This window comes from Anabrus simplex, chromosome 5, assembly GCF_040414725.1.
Source record: "Anabrus simplex isolate iqAnaSimp1 chromosome 5, ASM4041472v1, whole genome shotgun sequence".
Lineage (NCBI taxonomy): Eukaryota > Metazoa > Arthropoda > Insecta > Orthoptera > Tettigoniidae > Anabrus > Anabrus simplex.
Window position 1 is genome coordinate 238,947,545 of NC_090269.1, and position 19,920 is coordinate 238,967,464.

Genomic DNA, 19,920 nt, shown 5'->3' on the forward strand with positions numbered 1-19,920 from the left:
GAGGAGTTCTTTTATAGGCGCAAGATTTTAATGCGCGGCGTTGGGGTGTACCTCCCGGTACATACACAACCAGACTTAATGGAAATCTACCTGCCTTAATGGAAATTAATTTCTAAACCTTTTTTCTCATCTGCATCATTTCGATACGAGGATTAATAAGGGAGATATATTTAACGGACCGTTTTTCGGTACAAGTCCCATCGGACTTAACTCAAGAGCGGGTGCGTGTAAAGCGTATTTCTTACAACTTGAAAACTACAGAAGATATTTGAACCAAACTTTATATTTAGCATTCACCTGTACAAACGTAGGTTTTAAAGGTCAATAACATTTCATGTTCCCGGAATGGACTGGTGGTTTATAGGGAACCGAAATGGTGATTTTACTTTTCCACAATATACAGTATACAGTACAAGACCAACCTAACTGGAAATCGACCAAACGAGATGGAATTCCATTTCTAAAACTGACCATATGAGCAACACCTATCATAACATTCAGACGCACTACAGTAGTCGTGCTCTGAATGCCATTACTCAGCACTACGCATACTCTTATCAGCTTCCGTATTGTCACAGCTATGGATAAGACTGGGACTGTGCTGGAAGCTATATTTTGCTCTAGCGTGTGTCAAGATATAGATGCAAGAATACTGCATCCATCAAGAAACTGCAGTAGGCGGCGTTAAGAAGTATTACTAAAAAACACGCCAAAAATAAGTGTTCCAGGAATGTGAAGCTAATGGTAAGTTTTCTTCGGATTTTTATTTAAAAATAATATATTCTTATAGTTCAGTTCATTTTATATGATAATTGTAAAATCATTTAAATGTACATGATTTTAATTATTTCACTTAAATATGTCAATTGATCTTAATCGAACACAAACCAGTTGTGAGTGTTGGCAATAGTAACCTTTTAAATAATTTCTGACAATTTTCAGACTCAAGTTCAAATATATTGCTTTTAAAGACAATTGCTGTATATGGACACCTGTCCGTAACTTTGTCAGTTGAATGAAACCATATATCTATATCTCTTTCCTTCCATTTTATGGAACTTGGAACCGATCATCTAACAATGGTTGAGGAGATGTTCTGGTGCCTGTCCTCATACAACTTGTGTCCTTTGGTACTGCTATAGAGAAGTAACAGTAATTATCGGGATATTCTAATATTAAGCACAACTCCCAAGGATACGTCGCTTACAAATTGAAAATGAGCGCTCTCTCTCTCTCTCTCTCTCTCTCTCTCTCTCTCTGTTAGTCCTTTCCTCAATTTACTGGCGTCAGTATTGTTTCTAAGGAATTTGAAAGAACTGTACAGGAAAATTTTGACTTTTTGTATATATCTGGGTATTTTTCCACTGACGGGCAGAATATATAGGAAAAGAGGAGTTTTCCTTAAGGAAATCGATTATTCAAATGTATTGTGGTATTCCCCAGTCAGCGAAGTAATGGGACTATACAACTGTACTCGTCCACACACTGATATTTTAAGCATGATAGAAGCCAATTTTTATTTTTCCTTTAATTCAGTACTTTTCAATATGATGTAATAGAGACAGTGATATTTAAAATACTCAGGTATAAACTGTGCAAATAAACTTTCTCAATAAAATCCTAAGCGAAACATCCTCCTTTAATATTTTAAAAAATACATATTGCATCTTAGGTTATCTTCATAGTTAACCATAGCACCTTGCACTGCGATGTGATATTAGTTATATTTCGTGAAGTTTTCAGCCTTTTTTAAATATCACTGAATATATCTGGTTATATATTCTAGCAAATGTACCCGTGCTTCGCTGCGGTATTACATTGTATACCGGTACAGATTTCTACGTAAATTGCTGTAAACGCAGTGAGTAAGATTATATTAAATTGCATGTCTCTTAGCGTTATCCGAGAAACACTATGGGAAGGACCCCATACTTCGTTTCCGATGTAAGGTGCGCGTTGGGGAGTTTTGATGATAATGATAATGGTGAGCCACGTTTCCTACTGATATGCACAATCGTGTTCGGGAGTTTCTACTACAACGGCAGGCTCAATTGCCTACTGCCATTCACAATAGAGATGGGGAGTTCGCATTATAAAGACAGGGCCCTTTTCCTAATGCCAGTCACAATCGAGTTGGGGAGACTTGATTATAATAGAGAAATGCAGCTATATCTCACGTATAAAGGATCGAGATACGACAACAAGTCATAGGAGCAAATTGAACAGGAACAGGAATTGTGCTATCTGTTTTGCAATACGACTTAGCGTTTAGCCACCCATTACCCCGAAACGAAGGTTTGCACCGTCATTAAAATAGTTTCTTTGAGGGTTAAATATAGTCCGTGATGCAGTGTTGGAATGTATGGCAGTAGACGCAGCAAATCTCTGCGTTTTAAATGATTAATGTCCCTACCTGATGGATACAGGCTAGTTAGGATTTCCAGTGCTTGTTTCAACACTTCGTTTGTAAGCAACACTTTTATCTTAATCTTTTTGTATTTTTTGTCCTTCTAGATTGTGTTCGGAAAATATGAACTTTTATCTATGACTCTGAATATGAGTATGAGGAACAGGGAACTGGCTTGTCTTTTCTTACTTTTATTGTAATTGTTTTTCTACTCAGTACTTCTCTACCCTCAACACTTAGTTTGTTCTTCACTGCAATGTTTAAGAGTATTTTCAAATCCTTGAATCGGCACATTCAATGTCCACTGCTGTAAATGGTACTCGGGCACTTTTAACCATGTTTCTCCATTGTTCGGGAGTGTAAATATAATCAGCTTGTCTAGAATTTTTCTCTATCATTCCAAAATCACTGTCACTTGGCAGAAATGTGTGACCAGGCACCAGAAAAGCATGTTTTACTTAATGAAACTTCCAAGTATGTACCAAAATGTAATACAGAATAAAGATAACCATATTTTTATTTTGGCCGCTACAATAGTCGAGAACAACAGGAGTTTTCTTTTGTTTTTTCTTTTGTGTTAACTGTTTGTCAGCCAAAATTTCCAGTAGGCATGAATCTATTTCATTGGATCGCCGAGAAGCGATGTTTTCTGCCCACCTACACAAGATACCAGACTCGTAATTGCAGACATGAACACCTAGGTTATATATCCAAAGGTGCCTGGGATAGGACACTTGTTCCGTAGGTGTTTAAGTAAAAGTAAAGCCTGCTGTAAGTTGTATGTGACAACTAAGTATTCATAAGTTGGTTTTTTTTTTTTTTTTTGCTAGGGGCTTTACGGCGCACCGACACAGATAGGTCTTACGGCGACGATGGGATAGGAAAGGCCTAGGAGTTGGAAGGAAGCGGCCGTGGCCTTAATTAAGGTACAGCCCCAGCATTTTCCTGGTGTGAAAATGGGAAACCACGGAAAACCATCTTCAGGGCTGCCGATAGTGGGATTCGAACCTACTTTCTCCCGGATGCAAGCTCACAGCCGCGCGCCTCTGCGCGCACGGCCAACTCGCCCGGTAGTTGGTTTTTTAAGAGTCTTTTCTGGTATCAGAGATTTGTATCCTTGTTCTGCTTTTATTTGATGAAGCCTAACTGCATAAGGAACATCATCCTCATTCGTAGTCCTCCACTCATCACATACTGCACAGGTGTCACTTGAAGGTGCCTTAAATTCAATGTTAAAGATGTCATTAAAAACATGAAAGTATTTCTCATAGGAAATGGGAGGGCCTACGTCACTCTGCTCCTCGTGGTTCTTTGAGATAGAATCTGTGCATTTCAGAAACTGATGCTCTTGTGTGGGTTTTTCATTCTACTATAATGGCTAACGTACCTAGGAAACATGTTAATATGTTTACACGAAAAATTAAATTGACAGTCAGTTATTTTTTTCCGACACTTCCATGTCCTGACATGATACTTATGGGACGGAAGGTGACAAAGGAAATGAAGTACTTCCATTCAGACTTATATCACTATCACTAAAAGCATCGTCAACTCTTCCACATGATTGTTTTTCTTTCATCCCACGTCTAGCACCTGAAACATGCTTTCTAGATACAGGAAAAGTGTCACAAAATGCTTTTGAACACAGTTTAACATCTTCACTGCTTTCATTTTTTAGGCAATAATAGCATGTCGCCTTTCCCTTAATCTCACTTTCCTTTTTCTGTTTCGCAGTGGTTCTCTTATAAGACTTCTGTTTAATCAGACCAAACAAAAAGCATTTGTAAGATGTTATTTGCAACTTTGTAAATCCTACAAAACAGCTTTCTTTTTCAATATTAGACAGTTGTGACACTCACGCCACTTACCATAAGCTTCACCATTATTTCTCAATCTCTTAGCTAGGACTTCTTCAAGTTGTCATCGTTTCCTTTACGTGTTTTATATTTACTCACTGTTTGCGCCACCACAAGTCGTTTTACTCACACTAACATTGCTATTTGTGTCCGCCTCTGTGGTGTAGTGGTTAGTGTGATTAGCTGCCACCCCCAGAGGTCCGGGTTCCATTACCGGCTCTGCCACGAAATTTGAAAAGTAGGGCTGGAACGGGGTCCACTCAGCCTCGGGAGGTCAACTGAGTAGAGATGGGTTCGATTCCCACCTCAGCCAACCTGGAAGTGGTTTTCCGTGGTTTCCCACTTCTCCTCCAGGAAAATAACGGGATAGTACCTAACTGTTTTTTCTAGTTGCTTTACGTCGCACCGACACAGATAGGTCTTATGGCGACGATGGGACAGGAAAGGGCTATAAGTGGGAAGGAAGCGGCCGTGGCCTTAATTAAGGTACAGCCCCAGCATTTGCCTGGTGTGAAAATGGGAAACCACGGAAAACCATTTTCAGGGCTGCCGACAATGGGGTTCGAACCTACTATATCCCGAATACTGGATAGTGGCCGCACTTAAGCGACTGCAGCTATCGAGCTCGGTTGGTACCTAACTTAAGGCTACGGCCGCTTCCTTCCCTCTTCCTTGTCTATCCCTTCCAGTCTTCCCATCCCCCTGCAAGGCCCCTGTTCAGCATAGCAGGTGAGGCGAGGTACTGGTTATCCTACCCTGTTGTATCCCCCGGCCCAGAGTCTGAAGCTCCAGGACACTGCCCTTGAGGCGGTAGAGGTGGGATCCCTCGTTGAGTCCGAGGGAAAAGCCAACCCTGGAGGGTAAGCAGATTAAGCAGAAGAGGAAGAATATTATTATTTGTACCATCACAAAACATTTTCTGGTTAGAAAAGTAACTACATGGCACTCTCGTCCCTTCGCTCCAGTTGACTGAGGCATGTGGGTTACCCCTTCACTCACTAACTGTACAGCTTATTCCCAAGGTGCTTAGATTCCTGTGTGTGTTTTGGACTGACAAGGAATATTCCACAACCACAAGTAGTGCACAGGATTACTAAGAGATACCGGCACTATGCAAAAACAATTTAAAACGAATTTCTGAATTTTTGTGGGTTAGCCCCCTTCTCTTACTCAGGCACTCAATTGCCGTGAACATTGTAATTGATACTCATGACCGTACAAGTTCACAATAATATAAATAATTTAATTAAATCTATATACAGTATATATAAAAGGCTAACTCCGACTAACTGTAATCACCGCTCACTCAAAACTTCATCATCATGATCATCATCATCTTCTTCTTCTTCTTCTTCTTATTATTATTATTATTATTATTATTATTATTATTATTATTATTATTATTATTATTAATCTGTTTACCCTTCAGTGTCGGTTTTTCCCTCGGACTCAGCGTGGGATCCCAACTCTACCGCCTCAAGGGCAGTGTCCTGGAGTTTCATACTTTGGGTCGGGGGATACAACTGGGGAGAATGACCAGCACCTCACCCAGGCGGCCTCACCTGCTATGCTCAACAGGGGCCTTGTGGAGGGATGGGAAGATTGGAAGGGATAGGCAAGGAAGAGGGAAGGAAGCGGCCGTGGCCTTAAGTTAGGTACCATCCCGGCATTTGCCTGGAGGAGAAGTGGAAAACCACGGAAAACCACTTCTAGGATGGCTGAGGTGGGAATAGAACCCACCTCTACTCAGATGACCTCCTGAGGCTGAGTGGACCCCGTTCCAGCCCTCGTACCACTTTTCAAATTTCGTGTCAGAGCCGGGAATCGAACCCGGACCTCTGGGGGTGGCAGCTAATTACACTAACCACTACACCACAGAGGCGGACCCACTCAAAACTACTAGACATAAAGAAATGAAATGGGGATACATTTATATTACAGTGTAGGTGCTCACTAAGGGAGAATTTTTTGATATTCCGTCGCTAAATGGGTGAAAAGGGGGCTGAACTGTTTAAATGAGAACTTCTATATCTCAAAAACTTGACAGTTTACAGACGTGGAAATAGGTATTTGGAATCTACTTTAAAAATGAAGAAACGCGTATTTTTTAGTTTTCGGTAAATTCCCTTAAGGGGGTGAAAAATGGCGAGAAAGGGGTTCAATGTTTTTTATGAGAATACTTATATCTCAAAAACTGAAGATGTTACAGGCGTGAAAATAGGTATTTGGATCTTCATTTTTTAAAAACACGTATTTTTTCTTTCGGAAATCCACTTAAGGGAGGCTTGAAAAGAAGTGATATAGGAGTTGAAGTATTTTTATTATGATACTTATCCATATAAAGAAAATCGTAACAAGCGTGTGTCTGTACATTGACTATTTTGGCGAATTATCGTACAGTTATCCGTTTCAAGTGCAATAATGACCATATGCATGTATGTTAGCTTCGTTTCCTGAAAGTCTTCATTTTATCCCCCTCTACCCAAAGTCACGATGGCGCTACAATCTTCCAGACGAGGTAAAAAAGGCTAAGATGTTTAATTTTTCACTTTTTACCCTCGGAAAGTATCGAAATATGGAGGCAATTTTAATGACGGTGCAGACTTTCGTTTCGATATATTTCGTGACTAAACGGTAAGTCGTTTCACCAAACGAATGGCACAATCTCCGTTCAGTTTAGAGTGATCTAGAACTTTGGTCCTATACATTTTTGTTGTATCTCTATCCCTTATGCGTTAGATTTGGCTCTTTTCTCGGTTGTACGTGAATTTTGATATTTTGACACGTATAATTCACATTTTGACACACGTATATAAAAGACGGAATCATAAAATTCGGCACGAACATTGGCCGTCCTAGTAGCCATATGTGAGCCAAATTTTATGTTTCCAGGTGTCGCATAAATATCCGAAAAGTAATGCAGTGTGTGGAAATCCTACCCAAATGTCTCCCTATTCTAGGATTCTAACTTTCTGACTCAATCTAACTCATAAATAGAGGAGATACATGGAAATGTTATAGGTTCAACCATTAGGGAGTTAAAAGAGGCGATTTATGGTGCAATCCGTGTGTCGACATAACGTACCGTTTATCCGCTGTTAATGTGTAAAGTAGGGTCTGCAATGTTGTAAACATCCAAATACTTTCGTGTGTCGATCTCTATATATTCACTTAAGTTAATTTGTAGCGGTGTACAAGTGGTGTGTCTGCCATTATAATTAATACTTTACAAATGGATAGTGACTCTTAACACTAGGGCGTCTACTATTGTAATCTATACTCACCGCATCGACTTTGACTGTCAGTAGGAATGGGGTACTCCAACTTCAGTGTGACTGGCATTAGTAAGGAGGGCCTACCATTGTAATGAATAATTCCCTCCTCGTTTTGACTAGCAGAAGGCAAGGGAAAGTGTCATTTTCTTCAAAACTCCCCTAATAGATTGTGACCGCACAGTGGAGAGGGATTCTTTTATTGTAATGGACACTTCCCACCTCGATTATGAACGGCAGTAGGCAAGTGAGCCTTCCGATATCTTCACAACTCCGCAACTCGCACTTTACAATGGAAACAATGTATGGGAACCTCCCCATGCTGTCTCTTGGATAACGCTAAGAGACATGCAATTTAAGAAATCTTATTCACTGCGTGTACAGTAATTTACTTAGATATCCGTATAGGTACAATGTAGAATATCGTAGGGAAGCACGGGTATATTTGCTAGTAAATAAATAGATTTGAAAAAAAAATTCAGACTATTATATCATGTTGACCGAAGAGTCATTGAGTACAGAAAAAGAAATGGCCATTATTTGGCCAGTGGACAAAATCATAAGAAAAAGAAATAGTGGACGACCTGTTATGAAACAAATGGAGAATAAGACTTCAATAAAACGTATCTTGATTAAGCCTAATTAATTAGCTAATATTTCATTGTAGATAAATTATTCATTCGTCAATTCATCATACGAAACAGAATTATTTCTATAGTACGGTATTATAATCTTTATACAAATTGGTGCTACATCGTTCCGTCCTGAAATACAACAATACAATACATAGTGTTCCAGATAACATTTTGACAGAATTTTTAGAATTTTCTTTTTGAGCAGTGGTATCTGGTCACCGTAGGTTTTGAGCCTCCCCGAGGATGTACATCAGGGTCTGAAACAAAAATGACAAAAATTAATAAAAGTATCTCAGGCATAACAGAGTCAAGTACTGGTATATACTCTTTTGGTATACGACTTCAAATTCTACAATATTTAAGAGAAATGTTTGAGTGGAAATTATATTATATTATATTATTATTATTATTATTATTATTATTATTATTATTATTATTATTATTATTATTATTATTATTGTGGTTCATGTTTGTGGGTTACTGTAGTCACGTCCTAGTTCGTGAACCATGGGCAACGGCTGAGAGGCCTAGTAAGTGGTCCTGAGAGTCGGGATACCAGTTGCTATGGAAAGGCAGTGGGCATCTCGGACATATTCTGAGTCATGGCCCTCCTTGCGCTCAGGCGGCTAGGACTATATAATTCACAGGTGGTCCATAACCCGTTACAGGAGAGATCCTCACTTGGACTATGTGCAAGTAGGGCAGCATCCTGCTTCATGAATTTACCGAGCTCAGAACACTTTAAGCAAGCCTCGGACCTATGGGAGTAATGGAGTCCCACTCCCATTTGACAGGCGAGGGACTCCTTGGAAACAACTTGGCGAACGAAATGGAATTCGATGGGGAGCTATCAATATTAATGGGGCTTATGGAAGAAAGAAGGTAGAACTTGCTGAGTCAGCAAAGAGGATGCATCTGGATGTCCTAGGAGTAAGTGATATTCGGGTAAGGGGAGATAATGAGGAAGAGATAGGAGATTATAAAGTGTACTTGACGGGTGTTAGAAAGGGAAGGGCAGAGTCTGGGGTACGGCTCTTTATCAGGAATACCATTGCACGCAACATAGTTTCTGTTAGGCACGTAAATGAGCGAATGATGTGGGTAGATTTGTCAGTGGGAGGAATTAGGACAAGAATTGTGTCCGTGTATTCACCATGTAAGGTTGCAGATGAGAATGAAGTTGACAAGTTTTATGAAGCATTGAGTGACATCGTGGTCAGGGTCAACAGCAAGGATAGAATAGTGCTAATGGGCGATTTCAATGCGAGAGTTGGGAATAGAACTGAAGGATACGAAAGGGTGATTGGTAAATGTGGGGAAGATATGGAAGCTAATGGGAATGGGAAGCGTTTGCTGGACTTCTGTGCTAGTATGGGTGTAGCTATTACGAATACATTCTTCAAGCATAAGGCTCTTCACCGCTACACATGGGAGGCTAGGGGTACCAGATCCATAATAGACTATATCTTAACAGGCTTTGAATTCAGGAAATCTGTTAGGAATGTACGAGTTTTTCGAGGATTTTTTGATGATACAGACCACTATCTGATCTGTAGTGAACTAAGTATCTCTAGGCCTAGGGTAGATAAAGTGAAATCTGTCTGCAAACGAATAAGGGTAGAAAATCTCCATGACGAGGAAATTAGACAGAAGTACATGGATATGATTAATGAGAAATTTCGAACAGTAGAGAGTAAGCAGGTTCAGGATATAGAAAGTGAATGGGTGGCATACAGGGATGCTGTAGTAGAAACAGCAAGGGAATGCCTAGGAACAAGTGTGTGTAAAGATGGGAAAAGGCGAACATCTTGGTGGAATGATGAAGTGAGAGCAGCTTGTAAACGTAAAAAGAAGGCTTATCAGAAATGGCTCCAAACAAGGGCCGAGTCAGACAGGGATTGGTACGTAGATGAAAGAAACAGAGCGAAATAAATAGTTGTTGAATCCAAAAAGAAGTCATGGGAAGATTTTGGTAATAACCTGGAAAGGCTAGGTCAAGCAGCAGGGAAATCTTTCTGGACAGTAATAAAGAATCTTAGGAAGGGAGGGAAAAAGGAAATGAACAGTGTTTTGAGTAATTCAGGTGAACTCATAATAGATCCCAGGGAATCACTGGAGAGGTGGAGGGAATATTTTGAACATCTTCTCAATGTGAAAGGAAATCATCATGGTGGTGTTGCAAACACCCAAGCTCATGGGGAGGAGGAAAATGATGTTGGTGAAATAATGCTTGAGGAAGTGGAAAGGATAGGAAATAAACTCCATTGTCATAAGGCAGCAGGAATAGATGAAATTAGACCTGAAATCGTGAAGTATAGTGGGAAGGCAGGGATGAAACGGCTTCATCGAGTAGTAAAATTAGCGTGGAGTGTTGGTAAGGTACCTTCAGATTGGACAAAAGCAGTAATTGCACCTATCTATAAGCAAGGGAACAGGAAGGATTGCAACAACTATCGAGGTATCTCACTGATTAGTATACCAGGCAAAGTATTCACTGGCATCTTGGAAGGGAGGGTGCGATCATTCGTTGAGAGGAAGTTGAATGAAAACCAGTGTGGTTTCAGACCACAGGGAGGCTGTCAGGATCAGATTTTCAGTATGCGCCAGGTAATTGAAAAATGCTACGAGAGGAATAGGCAGTTGTGTTTATGTTTCGTAGATCTAGGGAAAAGATGTTCGCCATACTGGGGGCCTATGGAATTAAAGGTAGATTATTAAAATCAATCAAAGGCATTTATGTTGACAATTGGGCTTCAGTGAGAATTGATAGTAGAATGAGTTCTTGATTCAGGGTACATACAGGAGTTAGACAAGGGTGTAATCTTTCACCTTTGCTGTTCGTAGTTTACATGGATCATCTGCAGAAAGGTATAAAATGGCAGGGAGGGATTCAGTTAGGTGGAAATTTAGTAAGCAGTTTGGCCTATGCTGACGACTTGATCTTAATGGCAGACTGTGCCGAAAGCCTGCAGTCTAATATCTTGGAACTTGAAAATAGGAGCAATGAGTATGGTATGAAAATTAGCCTCTCGAAGACTAAATTGATGTCAGTAGGTAAGAAATTGAACAGAATTGAATGTCTGATTGGTGATACATAGCTAGAACAGGTCGATAATTTCAAGTATTTAGGCTGTGTGTTCTCCCAGGATGGTAATATAGTAAGTGAGATTGAATCAAGGTGTAGTAAAGCTAACGCAGTGAGCTCGCAGTTGCGATCAGCAGTATTCTGTAAGAAGGAAGTCAGCTCCCAGACGAAACTATCTTTACATCGGTCTGTTTTCAGACCAACTTTGCTTTACGGAAGCGAAAGCTGGGTGGACTCAGGATATCTTATTCATAAGTTAGAATTAACAGACATGAAAGTAGCAAGAATGATTGTTGGTACAAACAGGTGGGAGCAATGGCAAGAGGGTGCTCGGAATGAGGAGATAAAGGCTAATTTAGGAATGAACTCGATGGATGAAGCTGTACGCATAAATCGGCTTCGGTGGTGGGTCATGTGAGGCGAATGGAGGAGGATAGGTTACCTAGGAGAATAATGGACTCTGTTATGGAGGGTAAGGGAAGTAGAGGGAGACCAAGACGACGATGGTTAGACTCGGTTTCTTACGATTTAAAGATTAGAGGTATAGAACTAAATGAGGCCACAATACTAGTTGCAAATCTAGGATTGTGGCGACGTTTAGTAAATTCTCAGAGGCTTGCAGACTGAACGCTGAAAGGCATAACAGTCTATAATGATAATGTATGTATGTATGTTATTATTATAGTAGTATAATTGGACAGTTCGGCCGCCTCCTCCTCCTCCCGCCGCCTCCTCCGCCGCCTCCGCCTCCGCCGCCCGCGGGAAATTTGAATTTTGGCGGGAAATTTGAATTTTGGCGCGAGATTTGAATTTGTAAACAAAGCCACGTGCTTTTTGACAGCTGTCATCGACAACAACGCATCGCTAACCTCACTGCTGCCATCTTGACGGGCCTAAACCTCACTAGTGCCAACTTAACCTAACTAGCATGAGGTAAACAAAGCCACGTGTTTTTTGACAGCCACGTGCTTTTTGACAGACAACAACGCATCGCTAACCTCAGTACTGCCATCTTGACGGGCCTAAACCTCAGTAGTGCCAACTTAACCTAACTAGTGCAAGATAAACAAATCCACGTGCTTTTTGACAGCCACGTACTTTTTGACAGATTTGTAAACAAAGCCACGTGCTTTTTGACAGCTGTCATCGACAACAACGCATCGCTAACCTCAGTACTGCCATCTTGACGGGCCTAAACCTCAGTAGTACCAACTTAACCTAACTAGCGTGTGGTAAACAAAGCCACGTGCTTTTGACAGCCACGTGCTTTTTTGACAGCTGTCATCCGCCATCTTTAAACTACAGAGCACCGTGCTGCCCTCTTTCATCACCTATCATCGGCAGTGCTGCCATCTTGACAGACCTAAACCTTAGTGCTACCAACTTAACCTCACTAGCTCGAGATAAACAAATCCACGTGCTTTTTGACAGCCACGTGCTTTTTTGATAGCTGTCATCCGCCATCTTTGAGCACAGTGCTGCCCTCTTTAGCTACTTACCTTTGAAATGTGGTGGCGGATAATTTGAAAAATGCTTTTCGACAAGCAGCCATCTTTAATCCAGAGAGAACAGTGCTACCCTCTATGTGGTGGCGGCAAATTGAAAAATTCCACGTGCTCTTGTTTGGAAACAAACTCACGTGCTTTTTCGACAGCTACCATCTGCCATCTTTAATCTATAGAGCACAGTGCTGCCCTCTTTAGCTACTTACCTTTGAAATGTGGTGGCGACAAATTCCACGTGCTCTTGTTTAGTAAACAAACTCACGTGCTTTTTTGTCAGCTGTCATCCGCCATCTTTAATCTATAGAGCACAGTGCTGCCCTCTTTATCGTAGTAGATGTAAATTCGTCACAGCTGTCATCCGCAGTGCTGCCATCTTAACGGGCTTAAACCTTAGTGCTACCAACTTAACCTTACTAGCGCGAGATAAACAAATCCACGTGCTTTTTGACAGCTGTCATCCACCATCTTTAATCTATAGAGCACAGTGGTGCCCTCTTTAGCTACTTACCTTTGAAATGTGGTGGCGGATAATTTGAAAAATGCTTTTTGATAGCAGCCATCTTTGAGCACCGTGCTACCCTCTTTTGTGGTGGCAGGCAATTCCACGTGACAGCAGCCATCTTTAATCATGAGAGCACCGTGCTGCCCTCTATGTGGTGGCGGCAAATTCTACATGCTCTTGTTTGGAAACAAACTCACGTGCTTTTTTCTGACAGCTGTCATCCGCCATCTTGCATCACAAACCTCAGTGCTGCGCTCTTTAGCTAGATACCTTTGAAATGTGGTGGCGGCAATTTGAAAAAATCTATGTGCTCTTGTTTAGTAAACAAAGCCACGTGCTTTTTATGACAGCTATCATCCACCATCTTTAATCAATAGAGCACGGTGCTGCTATCATGCAGGCAATTTCATCACCTGTCATCCGCCATCTTTTAATGAACAGAGCACCGTGCTGCTCTCTGTAGTAGCGGGCAATTTGAAAAGTTCTGTTAGCTGTCATCCGCCATCTTTAATCAAGAGAGCACCGTGCTGCCATCTATGTGGTGGCGGCAAATTCTACGTGCTACGCGCAGCTGTCATCCACCATCTTACATCGCAAACCTCAGTGCTACACTCTATGTGGTGGCGGATAATTTAAAAAGAAAAATTCTACATCAGTCCTCTCTCGACGCTAATTGCACAAGATGGTGACTATACATGACTTCTTAAAGGTGCTTATGCAAGATGATCGCTATACATAGACGCCCTTGGGATGCTTGCTCAAGATGGCGGTTATACAAGGCTCCTTATGAGGGATGCTTGCGCGAGATGGTGGTTGCTCTTATGAGGCGGCTTAAGGATCCATGACTAGAGACGCCCTAAGGATGCTTGCGCAAGATGGCGGCTATACATAGCTCCTTATGAGACAGCCAGTACTCGATACAACATGTGATCAGAACATTGATTGATGTGTTCAGAACACTGTACTCGATACAACATGTGATTAAAACATTGTGTGGTGTGTTCAGAACACTACATAAGTAGAATCGAACGCTGTATTAGGGGATACCTTTGTTTAGATTGAAACATAACAAGACTAGAATTGAACACTGCACATTGATTTTTTTTTTTTTTTTTTTTTTTTTGCTACGGGCTTTACGTCGCACCGACACAGATAGGTCTTATGGCGACGATGGGATAGGAAAGGCCTAGGAGTTGGAAGGAAGCGGCCGTGGCCTTAATTAAGGTACAGCCCCAGCATTTGCCTGGTGTGAAAATGGGAAACCACGGAAAACCATCTTCAGGGCTGCCGATAGTGGGATTCGAACCTACTATCTCCCGGATGCAAGCTCACAGCCGCGCGCCTCTACACGCACGGCCAACTCGCCCGGTGCACATTGATTGATTGATGTGTTCAGAACACAAAATAAGTAGAATCGAACACTGTACTCGATGTCGTTAACTTCAACATGTGATTAAAACATTGTCTGGTGTGTTCAGAACACTACATAAGTAGAATCGAACGCTGTACAACATGTTAGGGGATACCTTTGTTTAGATTGAAACATAACAAGACTAGAATTGAACACTGCACTCGATGTCGTTACATGCGATCAGAACAATGATTGATGTGTTCAGATCACGAAACAAGTAGAACCGAACACTGTACAACATGTTAGGGGATACCTTTGTTCTAAGAAGATCAGCTTGAAACATAACAAGACTAGAATTGAACACTGCACTCGATACAACATGTAATCAGAACATTGATTGATGCGTTCAGATCACGAAACAAGTAGAACCGAACACTGTACAACATGTTAAGGGATACCTTTGTTTAGATTGAAACTAACAAGACTAACACTTCAAATGATTTGCTTAGTACGAAAATAAAAAAATATATACCGCGTAGCTAACTCGTTCATCACACTGCTAAGACGCTTAGTAATTGTGAATACACTCATACGAAAGTCAAGAAAGCACACTGCGTAGCCAACTCGCTCGGCTCACTCGCTTAGTATTTGCAACACACACGGATAAGAATGTTCCGAGATACTTACATGTTTTTTAAGGGAGGGTGAAAGATCATAAATTATATGTACACATGTTGTCTCCTCCAAGTTGTAAGATGAAATAGACGCAGTACTGCGAGTTTCCGCTCTAGCTGGCGAACGGAAGTAGCATGATATCTCAGCAAAAAATAAAAATACGCGTGAGCTTGCAAGTCAGACACAATGATGGATACCGCGATTCAAATCCTGGTAACTTATGCCGTCGGGAAGGGTATCCGGCGAGCATCTAGCTGTAAATCCTCGATTCTCGACAGATTCTTAATCCGAGTTCTTTGACGTCAGGAAGGGCAACTAGTTGAAAACAATTATCGAACACGCATCGTGAAGGCAAGAGTGTGCAGCGATATGCTTGTTTAGACTTGCAGATTACGAAAAGAAACATAACAAGACTTGAGTCTTAAAACAAATTCTTGCGATTTAAAATCTTAGTCAGGAAGGGCATCCAGCAGTAAAACAATAGTTCGTGATACTACGATTTAAAATCTAGCAGTAAAACCCCCGATTCTCGACAGATTCTTAATCCGAGTTCTTTGACGTCAGGAAGGGCAACTAGTTGAAAACAATTATCGAACACGCATCGCGAAGGCAAGAGTGTGCAGCGATATGCTTGTTTAGACTTGCAGATTACGAAAAGAAACATAACAAGACTTGAGTCTTAAAACAAATTCTTGCGATTTAAAACCTTAGTCAGGAAGGGCATCCAGCAGTAAAACAATAGTTCGTGATACTACGATTTAAAATCTAGCAGTAAAACCCCCGATTCTCGACAGATTCTTAATCCGAGTTCTTTGACGTCAGGAAGGGCAACTAGTTGAAAACAATTATCGAACACGCATCGCGAAGGCAAGAGTGTGCAGCGATATGCTTGTTTAGACTTGCAGATTACGAAAAGAAACATAACAAGACTTGAGTCTTAAAACAAATTCTTGCGATTTAAAATCTTAGTCAGGAAGGGCATCCAGCAGTAAAACAATAGTTCGTGATACTACGATTTAAAATCTAGCAGTAAAACCCCCGATTCTCGACAGATTCTTAATCCGAGTTCTTTGACGTCAGGAAGGGCAACCGGTTGAAAACAATTATCGAACACGCATCGCGAAGGCAAGAGTGTACAGCGATATGCTTGTTTATACTTCCAGATTACGAAAAGAAACATAACAAGACTTGAGTCTTAAAACAAATTCCTGCGATTTAAAATCTTAGTCAGGAAGGGCATCCGGTACAAGACTTGAGTCTTAAAACAAATTCTTGCGATTTAAAATCTTAGTCAGGAAGGGCATCCAGCAGTAAAACAATAGTTCGTGATACTGCGATTTAAAATCTAGCTGTATATCCCCCGATTCTCGACAGATTCTTAATCCGAGTTCTTTGACGTCAGGAAGGGCAACCGGTTGAAAACAATTATCGAACACGCATCGCGAAGGCAAGAGTGTGCAGCGATATGCTTGTTTAGACTTGCAGATTACGAAAAGAAACATAACAAGACTTGAGTCTTAATACAAAAAATCTTGCGATTTAAAATCTTAGTCAGGAAGGGCATCCAGCAGTAAAACAATAGTTCGTGATTTAAAATCTAAGAAGTGCATCTAGCTGTAAAACCCCCGATTCTCGACAGATTCTTAATCCGAGTTCTTTGACGTCAGGAAGGGCAACCGGTTGAAAACAATTATCGAACACGCATCGCGAAGGCAAGAGTGTGCAAAGGACAACTCAACAAATTCTTGCGATTTAAACAAATTTTTATTCCCAAGAGAATCGAACCCGAGACTACCGGGTGAGAGGCATGCATACTGTAGGCTATGGGTTTGTTCTACTGTCCATGAAGTCGTATCAGCGCAGAGCGAGCAGCGGAATGCGTGTGTTAGCTGAAATTGTACACGTATCTTCCGGCTCGGCCTTGAACGAGGACACTGATAAGCGGCTTGTAACTCGCGAACGTCTTCTTAGCTGAGTACCATTCAAGCTCTTAAAACACAGTACTAATTAAGGTTGTAAAATATTCTGAAATAGTCCTCCTCTGTAGTGTAGTAGTTAGCTGCTACCCTCGGAGGTCCGAGTTCGATTCCCGGCTCTGCCACGGAATGTGTAGCATTTAGCCTATGTAAGTTCCTAACGTAAAATATCATGATTGTACGGAGAGGTTAAAACACACACAGTGCCTACTCCTATCGAAAGAACCTGCACGGTACCGGCATGTATGCTTCTCCTGGTGAAGGAGCATGCACATAGTTTAACGCCTCCTATCAACAGCCCTTACTTAATGCTGGCTTTTTTGCACACCCCGCCTCACACCATAGTTTTACGACCGGCTGCCCTTCCTGACTAGGATTTTAAATCGCAAGAATTTGTTGAGTTGCCCTTCCTGACGCAAAACTGGCAGTATCTAACCTCTTACACGGAATGTGTAGCATTTAGCCTATGTAAGTTCCTAACGTAAAATATCATGATTGTACGGAGAGGTTAAAACACACACAGTGCCTACTCCTATCGAAAGAACCTGCACGGTACCGGCATGTAGGCTTCTCCTGGTGAAGGAGCATGCACATGGTTTAACGCCTCCTATCAACAGCCCTTACTTAATGCTGGCTTTTTGCACACCCCGCCTCACACCATAGTTTTACGACCGGCTGCCCTTCCTGACTAGGATTTTAAATCGCAAGAATTTGTTGAGTTGCCCTTCCTGACGCAAAACTGGCAGTATCTAACCTCTTACACGGAATGTGTAGCATTTAGCCTATGTAAGTTCCTAACGTAAAATATCATGATTGTACGGAGAGGTTAAAACACACACAGTGCCTACTCCTATCGAAAGAACCTGCACGGTACCGGCATGTAGGCTTCTCCTGGTGAAGGAGCATGCACATGGTTTAACGCCTCCTATCAACAGCCCTTACTTAATGCTGGCTTTTTTGCACACCCCGCCTCACAGCATAGTTTTACGACCGGCTGCCCTTCCTGACTAGGATTTTAAATCGCAAGAATTTGTTGAGTTGCCCTTCCTGACGCAAAACTGGCAGTATCTAACCTCTTACATCATACACTATAGTTTTCGACCGGTTGCCCTTCCTGACGTCAAAGAACTCGGATTAAGAATCTGTTTTGTTTTAAGACTAGTTGCCCTTCCTGACGCAAAACTGGTAGTATCTAACCTCTTACATCATACCCTATTGTTTTCGACCGGTTGCCCTTCCTGACGTCAAAGAACTCGGATTAAGAATCTGTCGAGAATCGGGGGTTTTACTGCTAGATTTTAAATCGCAGTATCACGAACTATTGTTTTACTGCTGGATGCCCTTCCTGACTAAGATTTTAAATCGCAAGAATTTGTTTTAAGACTCAAGTCTTGTTATGTTTCTTTTCGTAATCTGCAAGTCTAAACAAGCATATCGCTGCACACTCTTGCCTTCGCGATGCGTGTTCGATAATTGTTTTCAACTAGTTGCCCTTCCTGACGTCAAAGAACTCGGATTAAGAATCTGTCGAGAATCGGGGGATATACAGCTAGATTTTAAATCGCAGTATCACGAACTATTGTTTTACTGCTGGATGCCCTTCCTGACTAAGATTTTAAATCGCAAGAATTTGTTTTAAGACTCAAGTCTTGTTATGTTTCTTTTCGTAATCTGCAAGTCTAAACAAGCATATCGCTGCACACTCTTGCCTTCGCGATGCGTGTTCGATAATTGTTTTCAACCGGTTGCCCTTCCTGACGTCAAAGAACTCGGATTAAGAATCTGTCGAGAATCGGGGGATATACAGCTAGATTTTAAATCGCAGTATCACGAACTATTGTTTTACTGCTGGATGCCCTTCCTGACTAAGATTTTAAATCGCAAGAATTTGTTTTAAGACTCAAGTCTTGTACCGGATGCCCTTCCTGACTAAGATTTTAAATCGCAGGAATTTGTTTTAAGACTCAAGTCTTGTTATGTTTCTTTTCGTAATCTGGAAGTATAAACAAGCATATCGCTGTACACTCTTGCCTTCGCGATGCGTGTTCGATAATTGTTTTCAACCGGTTGCCCTTCCTGACGTCAAAGAACTCGGATTAAGAATCTGTCGAGAATCGGGGGTTTTACTGCTAGATTTTAAATCGTAGTATCACGAACTATTGTTTTACTGCTGGATGCCCTTCCTGACTAAGATTTTAAATCGCAAGAATTTGTTTTAAGACTCAAGTCTTGTTATGTTTCTTTTCGTAATCTGCAAGTCTAAACAAGCATATCGCTGCACACTCTTGCCTTCGCGATGCGTGTTCGATAATTGTTTTCAACTAGTTGCCCTTCCTGACGTCAAAGAACTCGGATTAAGAATCTGTCGAGAATCGGGGGTTTTACTGCTAGATTTTAAATCGTAGTATCACGAACTATTGTTTTACTGCTGGATGCCCTTCCTGACTAAGGTTTTAAATCGCAAGAATTTGTTTTAAGACTCAAGTCTTGTTATGTTTCTTTTCGTAATCTGCAAGTCTAAACAAGCATATCGCTGCACACTCTTGCCTTCGCGATGCGTGTTCGATAATTGTTTTCAACTAGTTGCCCTTCCTGACGTCAAAGAACTCGGATTAAGAATCTGTCGAGAATCGGGGGTTTTACTGCTAGATTTTAA

General features: G+C 41.2%; 1 protein-coding gene and 1 long non-coding RNA gene across 4 annotated transcripts in view; one reads left to right on the top strand and one right to left on the bottom strand.

The window, feature by feature from the left end:
- The first annotated feature begins 453 nt into the window (after window positions 1-453).
- LOC136873936 (uncharacterized) overlaps window positions 454-19,920 on the top strand; it is a 102,981-nt gene continuing 83,514 nt past the window's right edge. The window contains exon 1 of the long non-coding RNA XR_010860203.2: window positions 454-744. This is a non-coding gene — a long non-coding RNA (uncharacterized lncRNA). The remainder of the gene's footprint in view (window positions 745-19,920) is intronic.
- LOC136873933 (uncharacterized) overlaps window positions 8,027-19,920 on the bottom strand; it is a 223,359-nt gene continuing 211,465 nt past the window's right edge. For all 3 annotated transcript variants that reach the window (XM_067147296.2, XM_067147295.2, XM_067147294.2), the window contains one exon: window positions 8,027-8,427. In XM_067147296.2, coding sequence (XP_067003397.2) covers window positions 8,354-8,427 — 74 coding nt within the window. In that variant the 3' untranslated portion in view covers window positions 8,027-8,353. The remainder of the gene's footprint in view (window positions 8,428-19,920) is intronic.